General features: G+C 38.9%; 1 protein-coding gene across 3 annotated transcripts in view; it reads right to left on the minus strand.

Annotated features, from left to right (window-relative positions):
- Positions 1-8,497, minus strand: part of LOC103119301 (arylacetamide deacetylase-like) — a 523,062-nt gene extending 514,565 nt beyond the window's left edge. For 2 of the 3 annotated variants that reach the window (XR_009551564.1, XM_007529565.2), the window contains exon 1: positions 8,232-8,497. Coding sequence is in view for 2 of the 3 variants with exons in the window: in XM_007529565.2 (XP_007529627.2) it covers positions 8,232-8,372 (141 nt within the window). In the remaining variant the exon portion in view is untranslated. Of the gene's footprint in view, positions 1-488; positions 654-8,231 lie in introns of all 3 variants that reach the window. The other variant, XM_060197639.1, reaches the window with a different exon arrangement.
- Positions 8,498-20,338: the final 11,841 nt, after the last annotated feature.

A 20,338-nucleotide genomic window follows, 5' to 3' on the forward strand; every position in this document is an offset into this window, starting at 1 on the left:
TGTTATCTATAACCATAGATATTTGTCACTATTAAAAATAGTTGATATTCAGAATTGTTAGCACAACCATTGCCACAAGAAATCAATTAAGTCATTGAAGTTTTAACTTGGAGATTTCTAGACTTCTCATTTTGCATAAAGACTTAAACACATTCTCAGGGTAAATAAATTTTTCATGGGTTAAGTTTGATAAAATCATAAACAATCACTAATCAGACAACTCATAGACATGTTCAAAGAAGGTTGGCAGGGATCTAGAGAGACAGCAGTAATTAAGTTTTGAGAATGAGGAGACTTTCCAAACTATAGGTGAAGTCTATTTCAGTGCTGCACAGGTTCTAAAGTTTGACCAACCAAACAAAGGAGCAATCTCACTTTGGGTCAAAGGAAAAGACACTCCATTGGAAATCAGAAAGTTGAGATCAAATTGTGGCAATAAGAGTCTTTGCACACAAGAAATACTGAAAGATAAGACTCCTTGATTTTGCCTCAGTTCCTGTTCCCATATTTCTTTAAATGCAGAGCTAAAGAATGTTGGATTACATGGTGGTTATGCAAAATACATTCCTGTCTGTGAAACCAAGGTCCCAGATGAAAAAATGACTGCCAGGGTAAAGAATTTATCATGCAGTCACTGAGCTCCAGTGATAACTCTAATGGCAAAAATAAAGGGGGGGGGAGAAACAGAGAGGTAAGAAAGTAAGAATAATGGATACACTCACAGCCTTCTGTATGCAGAATTCCCCTGAATGTTTCATGAACCCATTATTTCCTTTTTTTTTTTTCAGTGATAGAGGATGAGAGAGGTACAACCAGACAGACACCACAACACTGTTCCACCAGTGATTAAGCTCTGTGATGCCATCTATGGTTCTCCTTTGCAATACCAAGGTTCAAACCCAAATCCTCTTACACTGTTAGGCAAATACTCAGCTGTGTGAGGTGTTTCCCACAAATGCCTTAAGGCCATTCTTACAGTTGTGTGACCCAGAAAAAATTACCACCTTCAAATGAAACAATGCAAAAACTGAATGCACAGCACTCAAGCAAGATATTACATTTAACAAAAATAGCAACAATCCCATAATTGTCAGAAATTAAGCAAAAAGAGAGAGAGAAGGCTATGTAGTAGCAGCAGCTGTCCTCTCCTCTCCTCTCCCCAGTCAACTAGGAATATCAAAGGAGACCACCTGGGACTGCAACAAGACAGGACTAGAACTACTTTGGGAAACCACCAAATCACTGGTGAGTGCAAACACATGTGGCTCCTGGACAGAGAGGAGCCTAAGGAGAGATTCCTGAGGCTAAAACTCTTATCTTCTCCCCAGTGGCTGGTAATAGTCTAGTAGTTTATCAGTTGAGGTGCCACCTCCAGTCTGTTTTACTAACAAAAAGACTGCTGAAGGGAGGAGAGGACTTGGATTCCCCTAAGGCTCACCAAATGCAGCTGTGAGTTTCCATTGCTACTGACCCTCAGAGGCTGGGTGGCAGCAGGGAGGCCCTGTGCTGATATTGGGGGGCAGAGAGCTGGCTGTAAAACTCAGGAGAAGATCTCTACCCTGGTGGGCTAGAGGTGAGGCTGTATAATGGAAACTTCTCCACATTGTTCTCCTGATGAATTGGGGACACATGGTGAATAACTGACACAGAACCCACAGAGTATAAATGAGACCTGTTTGGAAATTCACAGGGCCAAGTATTTCCAGCTTGGCTCTAGATGTTGGAAGAGTGGCTGAATTGAGCCCAGAGCTTTGGATCCTCAGGGCATGAGAAACTCTGTCCATAACCACTTTGTTATCTCTCCCCTAACCTATTTATCTCTTGATCAGGAGTGAGTGATTAAGCTAAAAATCCTACTTATAGGTTTAAAAAAAGCCCTCAGGTGTTGTAGTTCTTCTTGCTTCAGTTTTGGAAGGGTATAAATTTCCAGGAATTCTTCCATTTCTTGCAGATTCTCTAGCTTATAGCTAGAGAACTATGGCGTATAGTTCTTTATAGAAGTCTCGTATGATTTTCTGGAATTCCGTGGTGTCAATTGTGATATCTCCTCTATCATTTACAATTCTATTTATTTGGGTCTTTTGTGTGTGTGTGGGTGTGTGTAAATCTGACTAGGGGACTGTCAATCTTCTTTAATGTTTCAAAGAACCAACATTTGGCTTCATTGATCTTTTGTATGGTTCTCTTATTTTCAGTATTGTTTATTTCTTCTCTAATTTTAGTGATTTCCATACTTCTGGTTGCTTTAGGGCCCTTTGTTCTTCTTCCTCTAAGTCCTTAAGGCATGCATTAAGGTCCTTTACTTGAGCATTTTCTTGTTCACTAATATTGGATTGTAGGGCTATGAGTTTCAGTCTCAATACTGCTTTAGCTGTGTCCCAAATATTTTGATAACTTGTGTCTTCATTTTCATTTGTTTCCAGGAACATTCGGATTTCTTCCTTGAGTGTCTCTCTGACCCAGCAGTTCATAAGCAGCATGTTGTTGAGTTTCCAAAAACTGAACCAAGAAGAACTACAAAACCTAAATTCACCAATCACAGACAAAGAAATCAAAACCATTATTAAGAATCTCCCCAACAACAAAAGTCCGGGACCAGATGGTTTCACAAACGAATTCTACAAAATCTTCAGGAAACAGCTAATATCTATACATCTAAAGCTCTTCCACAAGATCAAAGAAAAAGGAACAGTCCCTTCCACCTTCTTTGAAGCTAACATCACCCTGATACCAAAAGCAAATAGGGACACAACAAAAAAGGTAAAACTACACACCAATATCTCTGAGGAACATAGATGCTAAAATGTTAAACAGGATCCTGGCCAACTAGATACAGCAGTATATCAAAAAGATTGTTAATCATGACCAAGTAGAATTTATCCCAGGAATGCAAGGCTGGTTCAGCATGCATAAGTTAATCAGTTTCATTCACCACATCAATAAAAGCAAAACCAAACACCACATGATTAGCTCAATAGATTCAGAGAAAGCCTTTGACATAATCCAACACCCATTCATGCTCAAAAAAACTACAAAAATGGGAATAGATGGGAAGTTCCTCAAGATAATGGAATCCATGTATAACAAACCTACAGCCAACATCATACTCAATGGACAGAAGCTGAAAGCATTCCCCGTCAGATTGGGGACTAGACAGGGCTGTCCATTGTCACCATTACTCTTTAACATAGTATTGGAAGTTCTTGCCATAGCAATCAGGCAAGAGAAAGAAATCAAAGGAATACAGATTGGAAGGGAAGAAGTCAAGCTCTCACTATTTGCAGATGATATGATAGTATACATAGAAAAACCTAAAGAATCCAGCAGGAAACTGTTGGAAGTCATTAGGAAATATAGCAAGGTGTCAGGCTACAAAATCAATGTGCAAAAATCAGTGGCATTTCTTTATGCAAACACCAAATCTAAAGAAGAAGACATCCAGAAATCACTCCCATTCACTGTTGCAGCAAAATCAGTAAAGTACCTAGGAATAAGCCTGACCAAAGAAGTAAAAGACTTGTATAATGAAAACTATGAGTCACTATTCAAGGATATAGAAACTGATACCAAGAAATGGAAAGACGGAGTCGGGCAGTGGCGCAGTGGGTTAAGCGCACGTGGCGCAAAGCGCAGGGACCGGCGTAAGGATCCCGGTTCGAGCCCCCGGCTCCCCACCTGCAGGGGAGTTGCTTCACAGGCGGTGAAGCAGGTCTACAGGTATCTATCTTTCTCTCCCCTCTCTCTCTGTCTTCCCCTCCTCTCTCCATTTCTCTCTGTCCTATCCAACAACAAAGCAACGTCAACAATGGCAATAATATCCGCAAGGAGGCTGCAACAACTAGGGCAACAAAAAGGGGGGGAAATGGCCTCCAGGAGTGGTGGATTCATGGTGCAGGCACCGAGCCCAGCAATAACCCTGGGGGGAAAAAAAAAAAAAAGAAATGGAAAGACATCCCATGCTCATGGATTGCAAGAATTAATATCATCCAAATAGATATACTCCCCAAAGCCATATACAAATTTAATGCAATACTTATCAAAGTTCCACCAAGCTTCTTTAAGAGAATAGAACATAAACTGCCATCATTTATCTGGGACAAGAGAACACTCAGAATTGCCAAAACTATCTTGAGAAAAAAAAAAAAAAACAGAAATGGAGGCATCATACTCCCAGATCTCAAACTATATTATAAGGCCATCATCATCAAAACGGCCTGGTACTGGAACAAAAATAGGCACACAGACCAGTGGAACAGAACTGAATGGCCAAAACTAGACCCCCACATGTATGGACATCTTATCTTTGATAAGGGTCCCCAAAATATTAAATGGAGGAAGGAGGCTCTCTTCAATAAATGGTGCTGGGAAAACTGGGTTGTAACATGCAGAAGAATGAAATTTGAACCTTATCTTGCCAGAAATAATCAAATCTAAATGGTTCAAGGACCTGGATGTTAGACTGGAAACTATCAAACACCTAGAGGGAAAAATTGGTGGAACACTTTCCCACCTAAACCTCTAGGGTATCTTTGATGAAACAAACCCAATTGCAAGGAAGACTAAAGCAGAAACAAACCAATGGGACTACATCAAATTGAAAAGCTTCTGCACAGCCAAAGAAACTCTCACACAAACAAAGAGACCCCTCACAGAATGGGAGAAGATCTTCACATGCCATACATCAGACAAGAGACAAATCACCAAAATATATAAAGAGCTCAGCAAACTTAGCAACAACAAAGCAAATGACTCCATCCAAAAAATGGGCAGAGAATATGAACAGAACATTCACTACAGAAGAGATCCAAAAGGCTAATAAACATATGAAAAACTGCTCCAGGTCACTGATTGCCAGAGAAATGCAAATAAAGACAACATTGAGATACTATCTCACTCCTGTGAGAATGGTATACATCAAAAAGGACAGCAGCAACAAATGTTGGAGAGGCTGTGGGGACACAGGAACCCTTCTGCACTGCTGGTCGGAATGTAAATTTGTCCAGCCTCTCTGGAGAGCAGTCTGGAGAACTCTCACAAGGCTAGATATGGATCTTCCATATGACCCAGTAATTCTTCTCTTGGGAATATACCCCAAGGACTCCATAACACCCAACCAAAAAGATATTTTTGCACCTATGTTCATAGCAGCATGATTCATAATAGCTAAAACCTGGAAGGAACCCAGGTGTCCAACAACAGATGAGTGGTTGAGAAAGCTGTGGTATATATACACAATGAAATACTATGCATCTATTAAGAAAGATTAATGGGTCACCTTCTCTGACACATCTTATGGAGCTAGAAGGAATTATATTAAAGTGAGGTAAGTCAGAAAGATAAAGATGAGTATGAGATGATCCCACTCATCAACAGAAGTTGAGAAAAAAGAAAAGAAAGGGAAACTAAAAGCAGGATTTAACTAAATCTGGAGTAAGGCACCAAAGTAAAAACCCTGGGGTGAGGGTGAGGGTGGATATTCGACTTTCTGGGGTGGCGGGGTTGGGGTGGTGGGGGTAGGATGGACCACAGTCTTTTGGTGGTGGGAATGGTGTTTATGTACACTCCTATTAATTTGTAGTCATATAAATCACTATTTAATTAATATGAGAGGGAAAAAAATTTATTGTATGTCTCAAACTTTTTAAAGCACAGAGTCTTTTTAATACATAGACTGAGTCTTTGATATATTGACTCTCTCAGAAGCCTAGACCAGAGAAACCAGAAGCAACTGGTGGCACAGCTATATACAAATAATGTCAAAGGACAGAAATTATTGGTTATGTTGTATATGATACAGCAAATCCTAACAAAGTGATTTTTCAAAGTTAACCCAATTACCAAATAATGTGATTATAGCAATAATTATCTATTGTCTTCTAGAACCCTAAGACAGCAGGAGCCTCACATTTCCACTATAGACCTATATCTCCCCCCAGTCCTGGAACCTTAGGGTGAGGAGTACTTTCCTCAATGCTTGTCTCAATTCATACCAAATGATATTGCATCCGCTGATCCCAACCTAATCAACACAATGAGTACCAGCTCAGCATGCTTCACTTCAGACAGTGTCCAGAGACTTCAGGCATAGAATGACAACCCTTCAGCTTCATTACTCAGGTGAGACCTTTCCTTGCATAGTATTCTCTAATTCTATTCTAGGTGATTCACTTCCTAACAAAGTCCCAAAACCTAGATATAGACTAGGTCCCATGAGATAGAGCATATGTTCACACGTATCCATAAACGAGGGCAAAATTTATACCTGAAAACAAAAAAAGAGTGCACAATAGTCTGCAATGAGTACCCCCCAACACTTCATCTGCACTATCCCAGCCTTTAGGTCCATGATTGGTGAACAATTTGTTTGGCTTTGTATGTTACCTCTCTTTTCAGCTACCAGGTTCCAGATGCTACCATGATGCCAACCAGACTTCCCTGGACAGAAGACCCTGCCAGTGTGTCCTGGAGATCCACTTCCCCAGAGCCCTACCCTACTAGGGAAAGAGAGAAGCAGGCTGGTAGTATGGATCAACCAGTCAACGTCCATGTTCAGCGGGGAAGCAATTACAGAAACCAGACCTTCCACCTTCTGCATCCCACAATGATCTTGGGTCCATACTCCCAGAGGGAGAAAGAATAGGAAAGCTATCAGGGGAGGGGATGGGATACAGAGTTCTGGTGGTGGGAACTGTGTGGAGTTGTACCCTCTTATCCTGTGGTTTTTGTCAATGTCTCCATTTTTAAATAAATAAGTAAATAATTTTTATTTGAAAAAAATGTGAGAAAAAAGATAATGGCCCAAGTGTTTAATATTCTGCTATTTGGACTAGCTATCTCTGAATTACTAATTTTTCACATTTGAATTTTAATTTTATAAACAAATTAGGTAAAATAGCATACCAAAATATTATCAGTACACCTTATAACAAAAGTATTACTGCTGATGTAATATTTTCTATTCTCTTTATGCCAGATATTAGAAACCTTCCACTTATTTTCCACTTCCATTATATCTCAATTTGGGTCAAAATTAGCCATATGAGCAGTATAGCTCTAGATTCCTCAAAATATGTCATTTTGGAGTGAAATAAATCTTCCTCACTGTGTGTGTGTAAAGATTTCCCTGGTGTTTAAATCAAAGACTTCTTGGTGCCTTGTGGAGAACAGATTTTTTTTTAAATCAAGGAAATTTTGTAACCGTATCTAAACATTTGATTTTTTAGTGACATAATTTTAATTACAACTTTATTTACTGTAATAACACAAAAGAGACTTGGAAGAAGCATAATAAGTATGCAAATGACTTTCATGCCTGAGGCTCTAAGATCCCAAGTTCAACCCCCAGCATCACCATAAGTCAGAGCTGAGCGTTACTCTGGCCTTTATTTCTCTGTGTATTTCTCTGTCTACCTATCACTATCTCTAATTAAAAATAAATGAGTAAAATTTATATTAAAAATCACACAAGGATCCACTTTTAACACTGACTCATCTAAACTTCTGAATTGAAATCTGTCCATTTACTAATTGCTACCTTCCGTACTCAGGTGACTACTTCAGAAATGTACCCAGCTTAAAGTTCTTTGGTTTATTATTTGCTGTGGGAAGGCATGTCACCACAGATGAGGTTTTGAAGGAGATGTGTTACTTCAATTCTAAGTATTCAGCCTTACTAAGAAAATCATAGGTCTTTCAGTTATGGGCTCTAAGTGAGCAGTAAGCCAAAAAGCTGTTTATGGCCTCCAAACAGACACCCTTCAATGGGGAACCATGCACTCAGTTTACCTTGGCTTTTTACCAGTCAATTTGGTTACAAATAGTTCTGTATGAATACATTTTCATGTTTAAATTCCAGATTATTTCAGAGAGTACTATAATTACCATGCTATTGGATCCTAGCCTTTCTGAAGTTCATACTTGAACATTCTCCATTCTGGTTGCCTTGTTACTGTGAAAGTCACAAGATGTTGTTTTTCTCTGCCAACATATTTTGCCTTTTATTAATAATATTAAAACTACTTGACTACTTCCTACATGTCCCTTTCGTTGAGTCTGCATTAAGGGATAATTGTAATACCAAACAAAAGTTTTAAATCAGCAAACAAACTATTAGAGCAAACTTTCAGCGCAATGAAATTACAAATAATAATAATGACAGCAAGAAGACAGGTGATTCTTGGAACTTCTTTTCAAAGTGTAAATATTCTGAGTCAATCAAATTTTGTACTCACCAAGTTTGTGAGAGTTTTCATATGTGTGTGCATCCACAGAACTTTCCAAGTTTCTTCAAGATTATCTGGAAGGGGTATATAAAAATAATAAGCCCCAAGGGCCCCCACAATCAGAAGCAAAATAGTCCCTCTTCCCATCATGTGTGCTCTATCCACTTGGTGGCAGAGCTAAAACACTTTTGATGTTGAACACAAGATATTGAAATTTCATGCCCAGATCCTACTCCCAGCAATCAATGTTTTCTAATTTCCTAAATACAAGTTCCACCACTACTGTCATTTCGTAGGCTGCTCAGAAATAATGAAACATCATGAAGTACTAAGGTGGAGCTCTGTAAAACAGATAGCGATAGCATGGACTGTCTACGAATTTTTGCCAAACCTCACACCCCAAGTATATTGTTAGGTCATCAGTAAACAAATATTTATTGCACAATACTTTGATACAGAATGTTTCACTAGAAACCATGGCCCTCCCAGGTTACCCCATCATCTGAGGCTCTACTTAAGAGAGTCCTTGTATTCCCACATAGATATGATGGGCATAGACATCTGGTAGATCTCTCTCTCCACCATCATTGATCACTCTTATAAGGAACACCATCATGGGCCTTCTTGTGGGTCTCTTCAGGACCTCCCCTTAGTGTAGAACAATAATGATGCAGAATGCACCAATCCCTGAAGAAAGACTGGGTCAACTTGCTATGCCACTTGTGGAAGACTGGTCCTGAAATGAGCACAGCCTAGAATGTTCAGACTGACAGGGATACAGGGGTTACACAAGCTCCTGTACCAAATATGAATAGATATGGGCCCTAGGTCAGATTGATGGGAGTTACAGTTAATGGTATTTATATATTTTCCTCATATTTTGTAGTTACTCACTGCCATAATCCAACTTTCTAGGCCTATTCTCAAATCTGACACCATCTTCCCAGACAATAGTTTTAGGCCATTTGCATATTACTTGTGGAGCTCAGGCAAGAATTACTAAAGTCATGGGCCCCTTGGAATATACTTAAAATGGACTACTTAGCTTCTCACATGAAGACCCCTAGTTTCATCTTCTCTATTCTTACTTTTAGATTCCTATTAATTAAATTATTTTCTCTGCTTTATATCTTACCACCTTTCAGCCACCAAATTTCAGATGTTACCATGACAACATCCTGACTTCCCTGTGTATACAACCTCACAAATATGTCCTGGATCCTCACCTCTCTAGAACTCTACCCAGACAGAGGCACTGACAGGTTAATCCATACTCCCAGTCTGTTTCTATCTTTCCCAAATAGGTAATGCAAAGGGACTTGACAGAAAGTCTATGTTGTCACTTCCAGACACAAGTAGTTAAGATTCACAAGGCCTGGAGTTGCTTTTCAAAATAACAGCATCAAAAAATATTGAGGTTTTGGTCAGTTATCTCAACTACATCATGAATTGTATATTATCAATTCTATTATAGGGAAGCAGAACAGGAAGGAATAAAGTTTTTCCCCTTGTCAAAAAGTTTGTTAAATAACTATGATGGATCCTAATTCTCAGTTCTCCTAATAAGAATCAAAGTCTAGATCTCACCAATGTGTCCCAAAGCCTCACTTATCCAGACCCCTAGTTACTTGGGAAAGATAGAAGTAGACTGGGGGTATGGATCAACCCGCCAATGTCTATGTCCAGCAGAGAAGCCATTAAAAAAGCCAGAACTCTCACCTTCTGCACCCCAAAAATGAATGCTGGTCCATACTCCCCAAGAGGGAGAAATATTAGAGGGAGATAACCAGAGAGCTCTAACTCCAATTCCAACAGAACTCAGAGAGAGAAGAGAAAAAAAGGTAAGGACATTCAGAAGTAGTAAGGGGTGTAGGTGTAACTTCAAAAGGAAGAGAAGGCAGGAACATAGAAAAATGGGGCAAATATAAATATAAATAGTTCTGGAAATAATAGTCAACCCATATCTGTGACCTTGGGATAACTACTGTACTTTCCAATGGAGGGAATGGGGACATAGAATTCTTCTGGTGGAAATGGTGTGGAATTATACCCTTGATATCTCATAATTCTGTAAATCAATTTTAAATTGCTAATTTAAAAAAAGAACCAAAGTAAAGCTAGTTATGCCAAAAATCTCTTAGGGAGTTTCAACCTGACACATTGGTCCAAATTTAACAATCACTACTTTATAATGACTCTACTATAACAATACTAAGTAAATTAACTCTTGCAGGAGTGAGTAGTGAAACTCTCACTGGTAGGTGAAGCCCTGTTACAGAAAATTATAATCTAGGTGATGTAAAATTAAAAGTTGCATCAATGTGTCAATCAGATTTCTTCACTGAGATCATATCAGCACAGAAAGAAAAGTTTCAAAAGTCTTCCTTCAACACAACAAGGACTAAAACATTAAGAGGTAAGCCATCAAGTTGGACAACCTCCTGAATCCTACTTACCATGAATATATCTTAATGTATTTCTGAGTACTTTTCTAAAAATTCTTTTTTGAACTATTAATACATGGCTTTGCATAATCGGTAAAAATATACTAAATATGAATATTACAAAATATTTTTCAGTTTTTCCAATTACACCATGAACAGTATATTCCCAATTCTGCCATATGTAAAATGAGGAACAAGGAGGAATAAGGTTTTGCCCATGGTAAAAAACTTGTTAAGTAAACATGATATTTTCTTAATTCTGGGCTCTCCTATTAAGGACCAAAGTCTAAAACTAATTATGCCAAAAACCTCTTTAGTGGTATCAGTCTAACACTTACTCCAATGTTAATAATCACTACTTTATACTGACTCTATGATAACACAATTACATAAGTTAACTTAATTCTTGTTGGGATAGGATGGTGAAATCCTCACTCATAGGTGAAATCCTGTTACTGAAAATGAAAAACTAGGTGACTTCAAAATGGAAAATTTTGTTGATGTGTCAACCAAATGTCTTTTAATTAAGACAATGTCACCACAAAAAGAAAAATATCAGAAGACTTTGTTAAACCTGGTGATAAATTTAGTCATATTATGAAAAAACATATACTTTTTTTCACAAAAGATCTTAACAGAAAAAAAAACTTAGAAATAGACTAAGATATAGTCATGTCAAAAGTGTTCAAGAGGTTGTCCAAGCTTCATGGCTTATAATATTTTTTTTTTGTCTAAATTCGCCTTTTTTTCCTTTTTTTTTCTTAATGTGTCCTGGAGCTCTGATTCTCCAAAACCACACTCCAATAGGGAAAGAGAGAGGCAGGCTGGGATTATGAATTGACCTGTCAATGCCCATGTTCAGCAGAGAAGCAATTACAGAATCAGGACCTTCCACCTTATGCATCCCACAATGACCTTGGGTCCATACTCCCAGGGTTAAAGAATAGGAAAGCTATCAAAGGAGGGGATGGGATACAGAGTTCTGGTGGTGGGAATTGTGTGGAGTTGTACCACTCTTATCCAATGGCTTTGTCAGTGTTTCCTTTTTATAAATAAATAATAATTAAAAAAGGAAACATTCCATAACAAGCGCTCTCTTGGTTTTCCCCAGGGTGTCCCACCCCATTTTCACTGAGGGGGTCCTATCTGAAGGCCATGTTCCCTGCTCCCCTGTGCAGCAAACTGTCCTGTGTCCACTTCCTCTAGCAGAGCCTCAGACCTCTGTGCCTACATCCTCAGAGTGCCAGGAATAGACCCTCCACCACCCTGCCCTCCCAGGATGGCAGCCTCAGTCCCTTGATCATTAAATAAGATATTCTCAAGAAAAGCTCTTAGAAGAGTGTTTCCTGGAGCAGAACCAACATGATGACTTGGAAGTGGCTGCTTGTGTGAACTCTGACAATAATTGCTGGAAAGGGTAAGATCCTGGACTTCAGCAGGACAGGAAACAAGGTGTTCTAAGCGTGACACCAAGGAGGTGAATATAGCTCAATTTGAGTTAGAAAAATAGAACAAAAAGAAAGGAAATTTTTTTATTATTTCTCTCCCCCCTACCCCCCATAACCAGACACCAGGGGTAGGGAGCAACTGCTAGCAGGCTCCCTGCTGACCTTTTTTCTTTACCAAGATTCCTGGTTCACCAGGAGTGTCGTTCCAATCCTGTTCCTTTCTGATTACCTTGGCTATTTTTTTTTCCTCTGAGTAAGTGACTTAGTCCCAATTGGAGTGACAAATATCTGACCAAGCAAATCCTCATCCAACCTGGGAAAGACCGCCTGGAAGTTTTTTGGTTTTTGTTTTTTTTTTTTTCAGTCAGTTGTCTAAGCTCACTGTGGCTGAGCTAACCAGGAGCTGTCCAAGTTGCAGAACCACTGTTGGGGCTTTTTACTCTGTTCCATTTTATTATTACTATTATATATACACGTATCCCCTTGCCGATTCCCTCCCTCAAGTTGACCAAAATTAACTCTTAGTATATTTTCCATTGCTAGGTGACTGAGTGTCTTATCCATTGTGAGAGGAACTTGTTTCACTCTTCACACCTCCTCTATCCACTCTCCCCTTCTCCCTCCTCCTAGATAATTAAAAATAAATAAATAAATAAATAAATAAACTCACCTTTCTCTGATATTTTTTATGGTTTTTTTCTTTTCTTTTTTCTTTTCTCTCTTTTTTTTTTCCACTGTCTTCCTTTCTTCCTCCATCCTCTGCTTTCTGAATTCACTGACGCTTGTTCGTGAATTATTTTGGGGAAGAAATCTGACTCAGAGTGGATTTTCTTTGTGTGTGTCTCTGCTCTCGTTCCCTTTCTCCTCTTGCTACCCCTAGAATTTACAGTGGACAGTAGATTTGCATAATTTTCTACTCCTGCTATCCATTTTTTACTTTATCTTTTTAATTTGGATTTGGTTGCTATTTTTTCTTGTACTGGAGACATTGTTGGGCTAACTGGTATTGGTTAAACTGCTTCAATCCTTGTTTCAGTCATTATTGTGATTTCTGAGGGTGGTGATTGCATTTGTCATAAAAGTATTTAGTATAGCATGGCTTGTACTCAAAACACAACAACTGAGGAACAACAGAACATAAAAATAAAAAACACATTAATAAAAAAATGGTTAGATTAAGAGAAAATAAAACTTCTACTACAATGAATGAAGACATGAGCCTAGAAGAAACTACAAATCAGCTAGAAGTAACCATAGATAAGAAAAGCATGCAAGCAATAATAAACTTATTAATCACAGAAATGAAAGCAACTTTGGAGGAAACGACTAGCAGTATTAGGGAAACAACTGATGAGACCCTCAAGGAAAACACTAACTACCTTGAGGCAATTAGAGAACTGAAAGCTGAACTAGCTGAACTGAAGAAAGAAGCTGAGGGAAGGGAAAGCAGAAAACAGAAGCAGAAAACAGAATTAGCCAGACAGAGGATGAGCTAGAGAAAACTAAGAAAGAGGTAACAGAGCTCAAAAAGAGATTGAGAGACACAGAAAACAACAATAGAGACATATGGGATGATTTCAAAAGGAGTAATATTTGTATAATTGGCCTGCCAGAGGAAGAAAGAGAAGAAGGGGAAGTAAAAATTCTAGAGGAAGTTTATAGAAGAAAACTTCCAGACCTGAACAACAGAAAGGACATTAATATTCAAGAGTCCCAGTGAGTCCCAAACAGAATCAATCCAGACCTGAAGACACAAAGATACATCATAGTTACAATGAAAAGAAGTAAGGATAAAGAAAAGATCCTAAAGGCTGCAAGAGAGAAACAAAAGTCACATACAGGGGAAAACCCATAAGACTATTAGTAGACTTCTCCAGTCAAACTCTAAAAGCCAGAAGAGAAAGGCAAGATATCTATTGTGGCCTGAATGCAAAGGGTTTCAACCAATAATAATATATCCTGCTAGACTTTCATTCAAACTAGATGGAGAGATCAAAACCTTGTTATACAGACAACAGTTAAAAGAGGCAACCATCACCAAGCCTGCCCTGAAAGAGGTTCTAAAAGACCTCTTATAAACAAGAACAACACTATAATACTTGCATTATATCAGATCAAATAAAGAATTGTTGAATATTGGCACTACAATACATTCAATCCGTAATATCAGTAAATGTCAATGGCTTAAATTCAACCATCAAAAGGCACAAAGTGGGAGGATGGATCAGAAAACATAACCTAACCGTATGCTTAATGCAAAAATCCCATTTGACCCAACAAGATAAACACAGACTTAAAGTGAAAGGATAGAAATCTATCAGACAGGCTAATGGACCAAAAAAAAAAGGGCAGGAACAGCCATTCTCATCTCTGACACAATAGATTTTAAATTAAATAAAGTAATAAAAGATAGGCAAGGTCATTACATAATGATTAGAGGATCAATCAGCAAAGAAGACTTAGCAATTATTAACATCTATGCACCCAATCAGGGACCATCTAAATACATCAAGCACCTACTGAAAGGACTTCAAAAACACATCAATAATAATACAATAATAGTGGGAGACTTTAACACCCCACTCTCATACTTAGATCAACAAAACAGAGAATCAACAAAGAAACAAGAGTATTAAATGAAGAGATGGACAGACTAGACCTCTTGGACATTTTCAGAGTTCTTCACCCCAAAAAACTGGAATACACATTATTTTCAAATCCACACAACACATACTCAAGGATAGACCACATGTTAGGCCACAAAAACAGCATCAACAAATTCAAGAGCATTGAAATCATCCCAAGTATCTTCTCAAAACACAGTGGAGTAAAGCTAACATTTAATATAACAAACGGAAAATTATTAAAAGACACAGAATTTGGAAAGTAAACAACATACAGCTTAAGAACCACTGGGTCAGAAAGACACTCAAGCAAGAAGTTCAAATGTTCCTGGAAACAAATGAAAATGAAGATACAAGCTATCAAAATATTTGTGACACAGCTAAAGCAGTATTGAGAGGAAAACTCAAAGCCATACAATCACATATTAAACAACAAGAAAAAGCTCAAATAAACAACCTTACTTCACACATTAAGGACTTTGAGGAAGAGGAGCAAAGGAACCCTAAAGCAACCAGAAGGACAGAAATCACTAAAATTAGAGCAGAAATAAACAACATTGAAAATAAGAGAACCATACAAAAGATCAGTGAAGCCAAATGTTGGTTTTTTGAAAAACTAAACAAGATTGACAGACCCCTAGCCTGACTCACTAAACAAAAAAAAGGAGAAGACTCAAATTAATAGAATTGTAAATGATAGAGGAGATATCGCAATTGACACCACAGAAATCCAGAAAATCATGCAAAACTTCAACGAAGAATTATATGCCATCAAGCAAGCAAATATGGAAGAAATGGAAGAATTCCTAGAAACATATGCCCTTCCAAAACTGAACCAAGAAGAACTACAAAACCTAAATACACCAATCACAAACAAAAAAATTGAAACTGTTGTTAAGAATCTTCCCCAACAAAAAATTCCTGGATCAGATGGCTTCACAAATGAATTCCACAAAAACCTTCAGGAGACAGTTAATACCTATACTTCTAAAGCTTTTACATAAGATCAAAGAAAAAGGAACACTCCCTTCCAACTTCTATGAACCAACATCACACTGATACTAAAAGCAGAGAGGGACATAACAAAAAAGGAAAACTACACAACAATATCTCTGATGAACATAGATGCTAAAATGTTAAACAAGATCTTGGCCAACAGGATACAGCAGTATATCAAAAAGACTGTTCATCATGACCAAGTGCAATTTATCCCAGGAATGCAAGGCTGGTTCAACATCCATAAGTCAATCAATGTCATTCAATAAAAGGAAAACCAAACACCACATGATTATCTCAATAGATGCAGAGAAAGCCTTTGACATAATCCAACACCCATTCATGTTCAAAACTCTACAAAAAATGGGAATATACAAGAAATTCCTCAAGATAGTGGAATTAATATATAACAAACCTACAGCTAACATCATACTCAATGGACAGAAGCTGAGAGCATTCCCCTTCAGATTGGGGACTAGACAGGGCTGTCCATTGTCACCATTACTCTTTAACGTAGTATTGGAAGTTTTTGCCATAGCAATCAGGCAAGAGAAAGAAATCAAAGGAATACAGATTGGAAGGGAAGAAGTCAAGCTCTCACTATTTGCAGATGATATGATAGTATACACAGAAAAACCTAAAGAACCCAGCAGAAAACTGTTGGAAGTCATTAGGAAATATATCAAGGTGTCAGGCTACAAAATCAATGTACAAAAATCAGTGGCATTTCTCTATGCAAACACTAAAACTGAAGAAGACATCCAGAAATCACTCCCATTCACTGTTGCAGCAAAATCAATCAAATACCTAGGAATAAAGCTGACCCAAGGAAGTGAAAGACCTATATACTGAAAACTATGAGTCAATATTCAAGGACATAGAAACTTTCCAAGAAATGGAAAGACATCCCATGCTCATGGATTGGAAGAATAAATGTCATCAAAATGAATATACTCCCCAGAGCCATATACAAATTTAATGTGATACCCATCAAAGTTCCACCAAGCTTCTTTAAGAGAATAGAACAAAAACTATAATCATTTATTTGGAACCAGAAAACACCTAGAATTGCCAAAACCATCTTGAGGAAAAGAAACAGAAATGGAGGCATCACACTCCCTGATCTCAAACTATATTATAAGGCCATCATCATCAAAACGGCCTGGTACTGGACCAAAAATAGGCACACAGACTAGTGGAACAGAACTGAAAGCCCAGAACTAAACCCCCACACGTATGAACATCTTATCTTTGATAAGGGAGCCCAAGTATTGAATGGAGGAAGGAGGCTCTCTTCAATAAATGGTGCTGGGAAAACTGGGTTGTAACATGCAGAAGAATGAAATTTGAACCACATTACCTTGCCAGAAACAATAATCAATGTTTAATAATCAATCCGGATGTTAGACCGGAAACTATCAAACACCTAGAGGGAAAAATTGGTGGAATACTTTCCCACCTAAACCTCTAGGGTATCTTTGATGAAACAAACCCAATTGCAAAGAAGACTAAAGCAGAAACAAACTAATGGGACTACATCAAATTGAAAAGCTTCTGCACAGCCAAAGAAACTCTCACACAAAGAGACCCCTCACAGAATGGGAGAAGATCTTCACATGCCATACATCAGACAAGAGACAAATCACCAAAATATATAAAGAGCTCAGCAAACTTAGCAACAACAAAGCAAATGACTCCATCCAAAAAATGAGCAGAGAATATGAACAGAACATTCACTACAGAAGAGATCCAAAAGGCTAATAAACATATGAAAAACTGCTCCAGGTCACTGATTGCCAGAGAAATGCAAATAAAGACAACATTGAGATACTATCTCACTCCTGTGAGAATGGTATACATCAAAAAGGACAGCAGCAACAAATGTTGGAGAGGCTGTGGGGACACAGGAACCCTTCTGCACTGCTGGTCGGAATGTAAATTTGTCCAGCCTCTCTGGAGAGCAGTCTGGAGAACTCTCACAAGGCTAGATATGGATCTTCCATATGACCCAGTAATTCTTCTCTTGGGAATATACCCCAAGGACTCCATAACACCCAACCAAAAAGATATTTTTGCACCTATGTTCATAGCAGCATGATTCATAATAGCTAAAACCTGGAAGGAACCAAGGTGCCCAACAACAGATGAGTGGCTGAAAAAGCTGTGGTATATATACACAATGGAATACTATGCAGCTATTAAGAACAATGAACCCACCTTATCTGACCCATCTTGGAAGGAGCTAGAAGGAATTTTGTTAAATGAGCTAAGTCAGAAAGATAAAGATGAGTATGGGATGATCCCACTCATCAACAGAAGTTGAGAATGAAGAACAGAAAGGGAAACTAAAAGCAGGATCTGATTAAATTGAGAGCAGGGCACCAAAGTAAAAACCCTGTGGCGAGGGGGAGGGTGGACATTCAGCTTCAAACCTTCAAACCTTCAAACATTCAAACCTCACATTTCCATTATGAAGCCTATATTTCCCCCAGTCCTGTAACCTTAGGGTGGGGCCCACTTTCCTGCATGCTTCTCTCAATTCTTATCAAATAATATCGCGTCCACCAATCAAAACCTAATCAATGCAATGAGTGCCACGCCAGCATGCTTCACTTCAGTCTGTGTCCAGAGACTTCAGGTGTGGAACTACAACCCTTCAGCTTCATCACTGGGGTGAGACCTTTCCTTTCATAGTATTCTCTAATTCCATTCCAGGTGGTCCACTCCCCAATAAAGTCCCCAAACCTAGATATAGACCAGGTCCCCTGAGATAGAGCATATGTCCACATGTGTCCATAAACCAGGGAAAAATATATACCTGAAAGCAGAAGTACACAAGAGTCTGCAGTGAGTACCCCCCAACACTTCATCTGCACTATTCCAGCCTTTAGGTCCATGATTGTTCAACAATTTGTTTGGCTTTGTATGGTAACTCTTTTCAGCCACCAGGTTCCAGATGCCAGCATGATGACAACCAGACTACCCTGAACTGACGACACCATCAATGTGTCTTGGAGCCCCGCTTCCCCAGAGACCCACCCTACTAGGGAAAGAGAAAGGCAGACTTGGAGTATGGATTGACCAGTCAACACCCATGTTCAGCAGGGAAGCTATTACAGAAGCCTGACCTTCCACCTTCAGCAACCTACTCCCAGAGGGCTAGAGAATGGGAAAGCTATCAGGGGAGGGGATGGGATATGGAGATCGGGTGGTGGGAATTGTGTGGAGTTGTACCCCTCCTATCCTATGATTTTGTTAATGTCTCCTTTCTTAAATAAAAAAGCGTTTCCTTTTTTATAAATAAATAATAATAATCAAGGAAATATTATTAAAACTGTAAGATAAAAGGGATACAACTTTACACAATTCCCACCACCAGAACTCTGTGTCCCATCCCATCCCTTGATAGCTTTCCTATTCTTTAACCCTCTGGGAGTATGGACCCAAGGTCATTGTGGGATGCAGAAGGTGGCGGAAGGTCTGGTTTCTGTAATTGCTTCCCTGCTGAACATGGATGTTGACTGGTTGATCCATACTACCAGCCTGTCTCTCTCTTTCCCTAGTAGGGTGGGGCTCTGGGGAAGCGGATCTCCAGGACACACTGGCAGGGTCTTCTGTCCAGGGAAGTCTGGTTGGCATCATGGTAGCATCTGGAACCTGGTGGTTGAAAAGAGAGTTAACATACAAAGCCAAAGAAATTGTTGACTAATCATGAACCTAGAGGCTGGAATAGTGCAGATGAAGAGTTGGTGGATCTCATTTTGTAGATAGCTAGTAAGCATATTTTAGTTATTCCAAAGGGTGGTGACTATACTAATGTTTTTGTTTTGTTTTCCCTGAGCCTGATATCTGGTGCAGGTGGATCCAAGTTATTGTCTGGGAAGATGATGTCATGTCTGGAAAAAGGACCAGAAAGCTGTATCAGGGAAGAGAGTAGTCCCCAAATATGGGAAAGGAGTATAAATGTTGTTGACTGTAAACCCCATCAATTTGATGTGATCTGGGGCCCATATTCAGCTTAGGAGCCTATGTGGCCTCTGCATCCCTGTACATCTGAGCTCACATTCTGTAGTCATGAGTAGGAATGTTCCAAGCTGCCCCAATATCAGGACCCATCTTCCTCAGGTGGAACATAAGAGTATGTTGTCCATCCTCCCTTCAGAGGATGGAACATTCTATAACCGCTGTTGATCCATGTTGAGGGCAAGGTCCTATGAGGGCCCACAAAGGGGTCTATTGTGTTGCTCCTGATAGAGATGACTGGTAACATTGGGGAGAGGGATTTACACTAGGTCTAGGTCCATCATGTCTGTTGGAAATCTCAAGACTCCCCGACTAGGGCCCTTAGCTGATGGGGTTGCCTGATAGTGACTAATTATATGAGGAATAATGAGTATAAATATATGGTGAAGCCATTAAAAAGTGTCTGAGAGGGGGAGAATAGTGTTTTCTGTGAAGGAAAAATAATAAACATTTCTTTTTAAAAAATATTTATTTATTCCCTTTTGTTGCCCTTTTTGTTTTATTGTTGTTGTCATTGTTAGATAGGACAGAGAGAAATGGAGAGAGTAGGGGAAGACAGAGAGAGGGAGAGAAAGATATAC

This window comes from Erinaceus europaeus, chromosome 9, assembly GCF_950295315.1.
Source record: "Erinaceus europaeus chromosome 9, mEriEur2.1, whole genome shotgun sequence".
Taxonomy (NCBI): Eukaryota; Metazoa; Chordata; class Mammalia; order Eulipotyphla; family Erinaceidae; genus Erinaceus; species Erinaceus europaeus.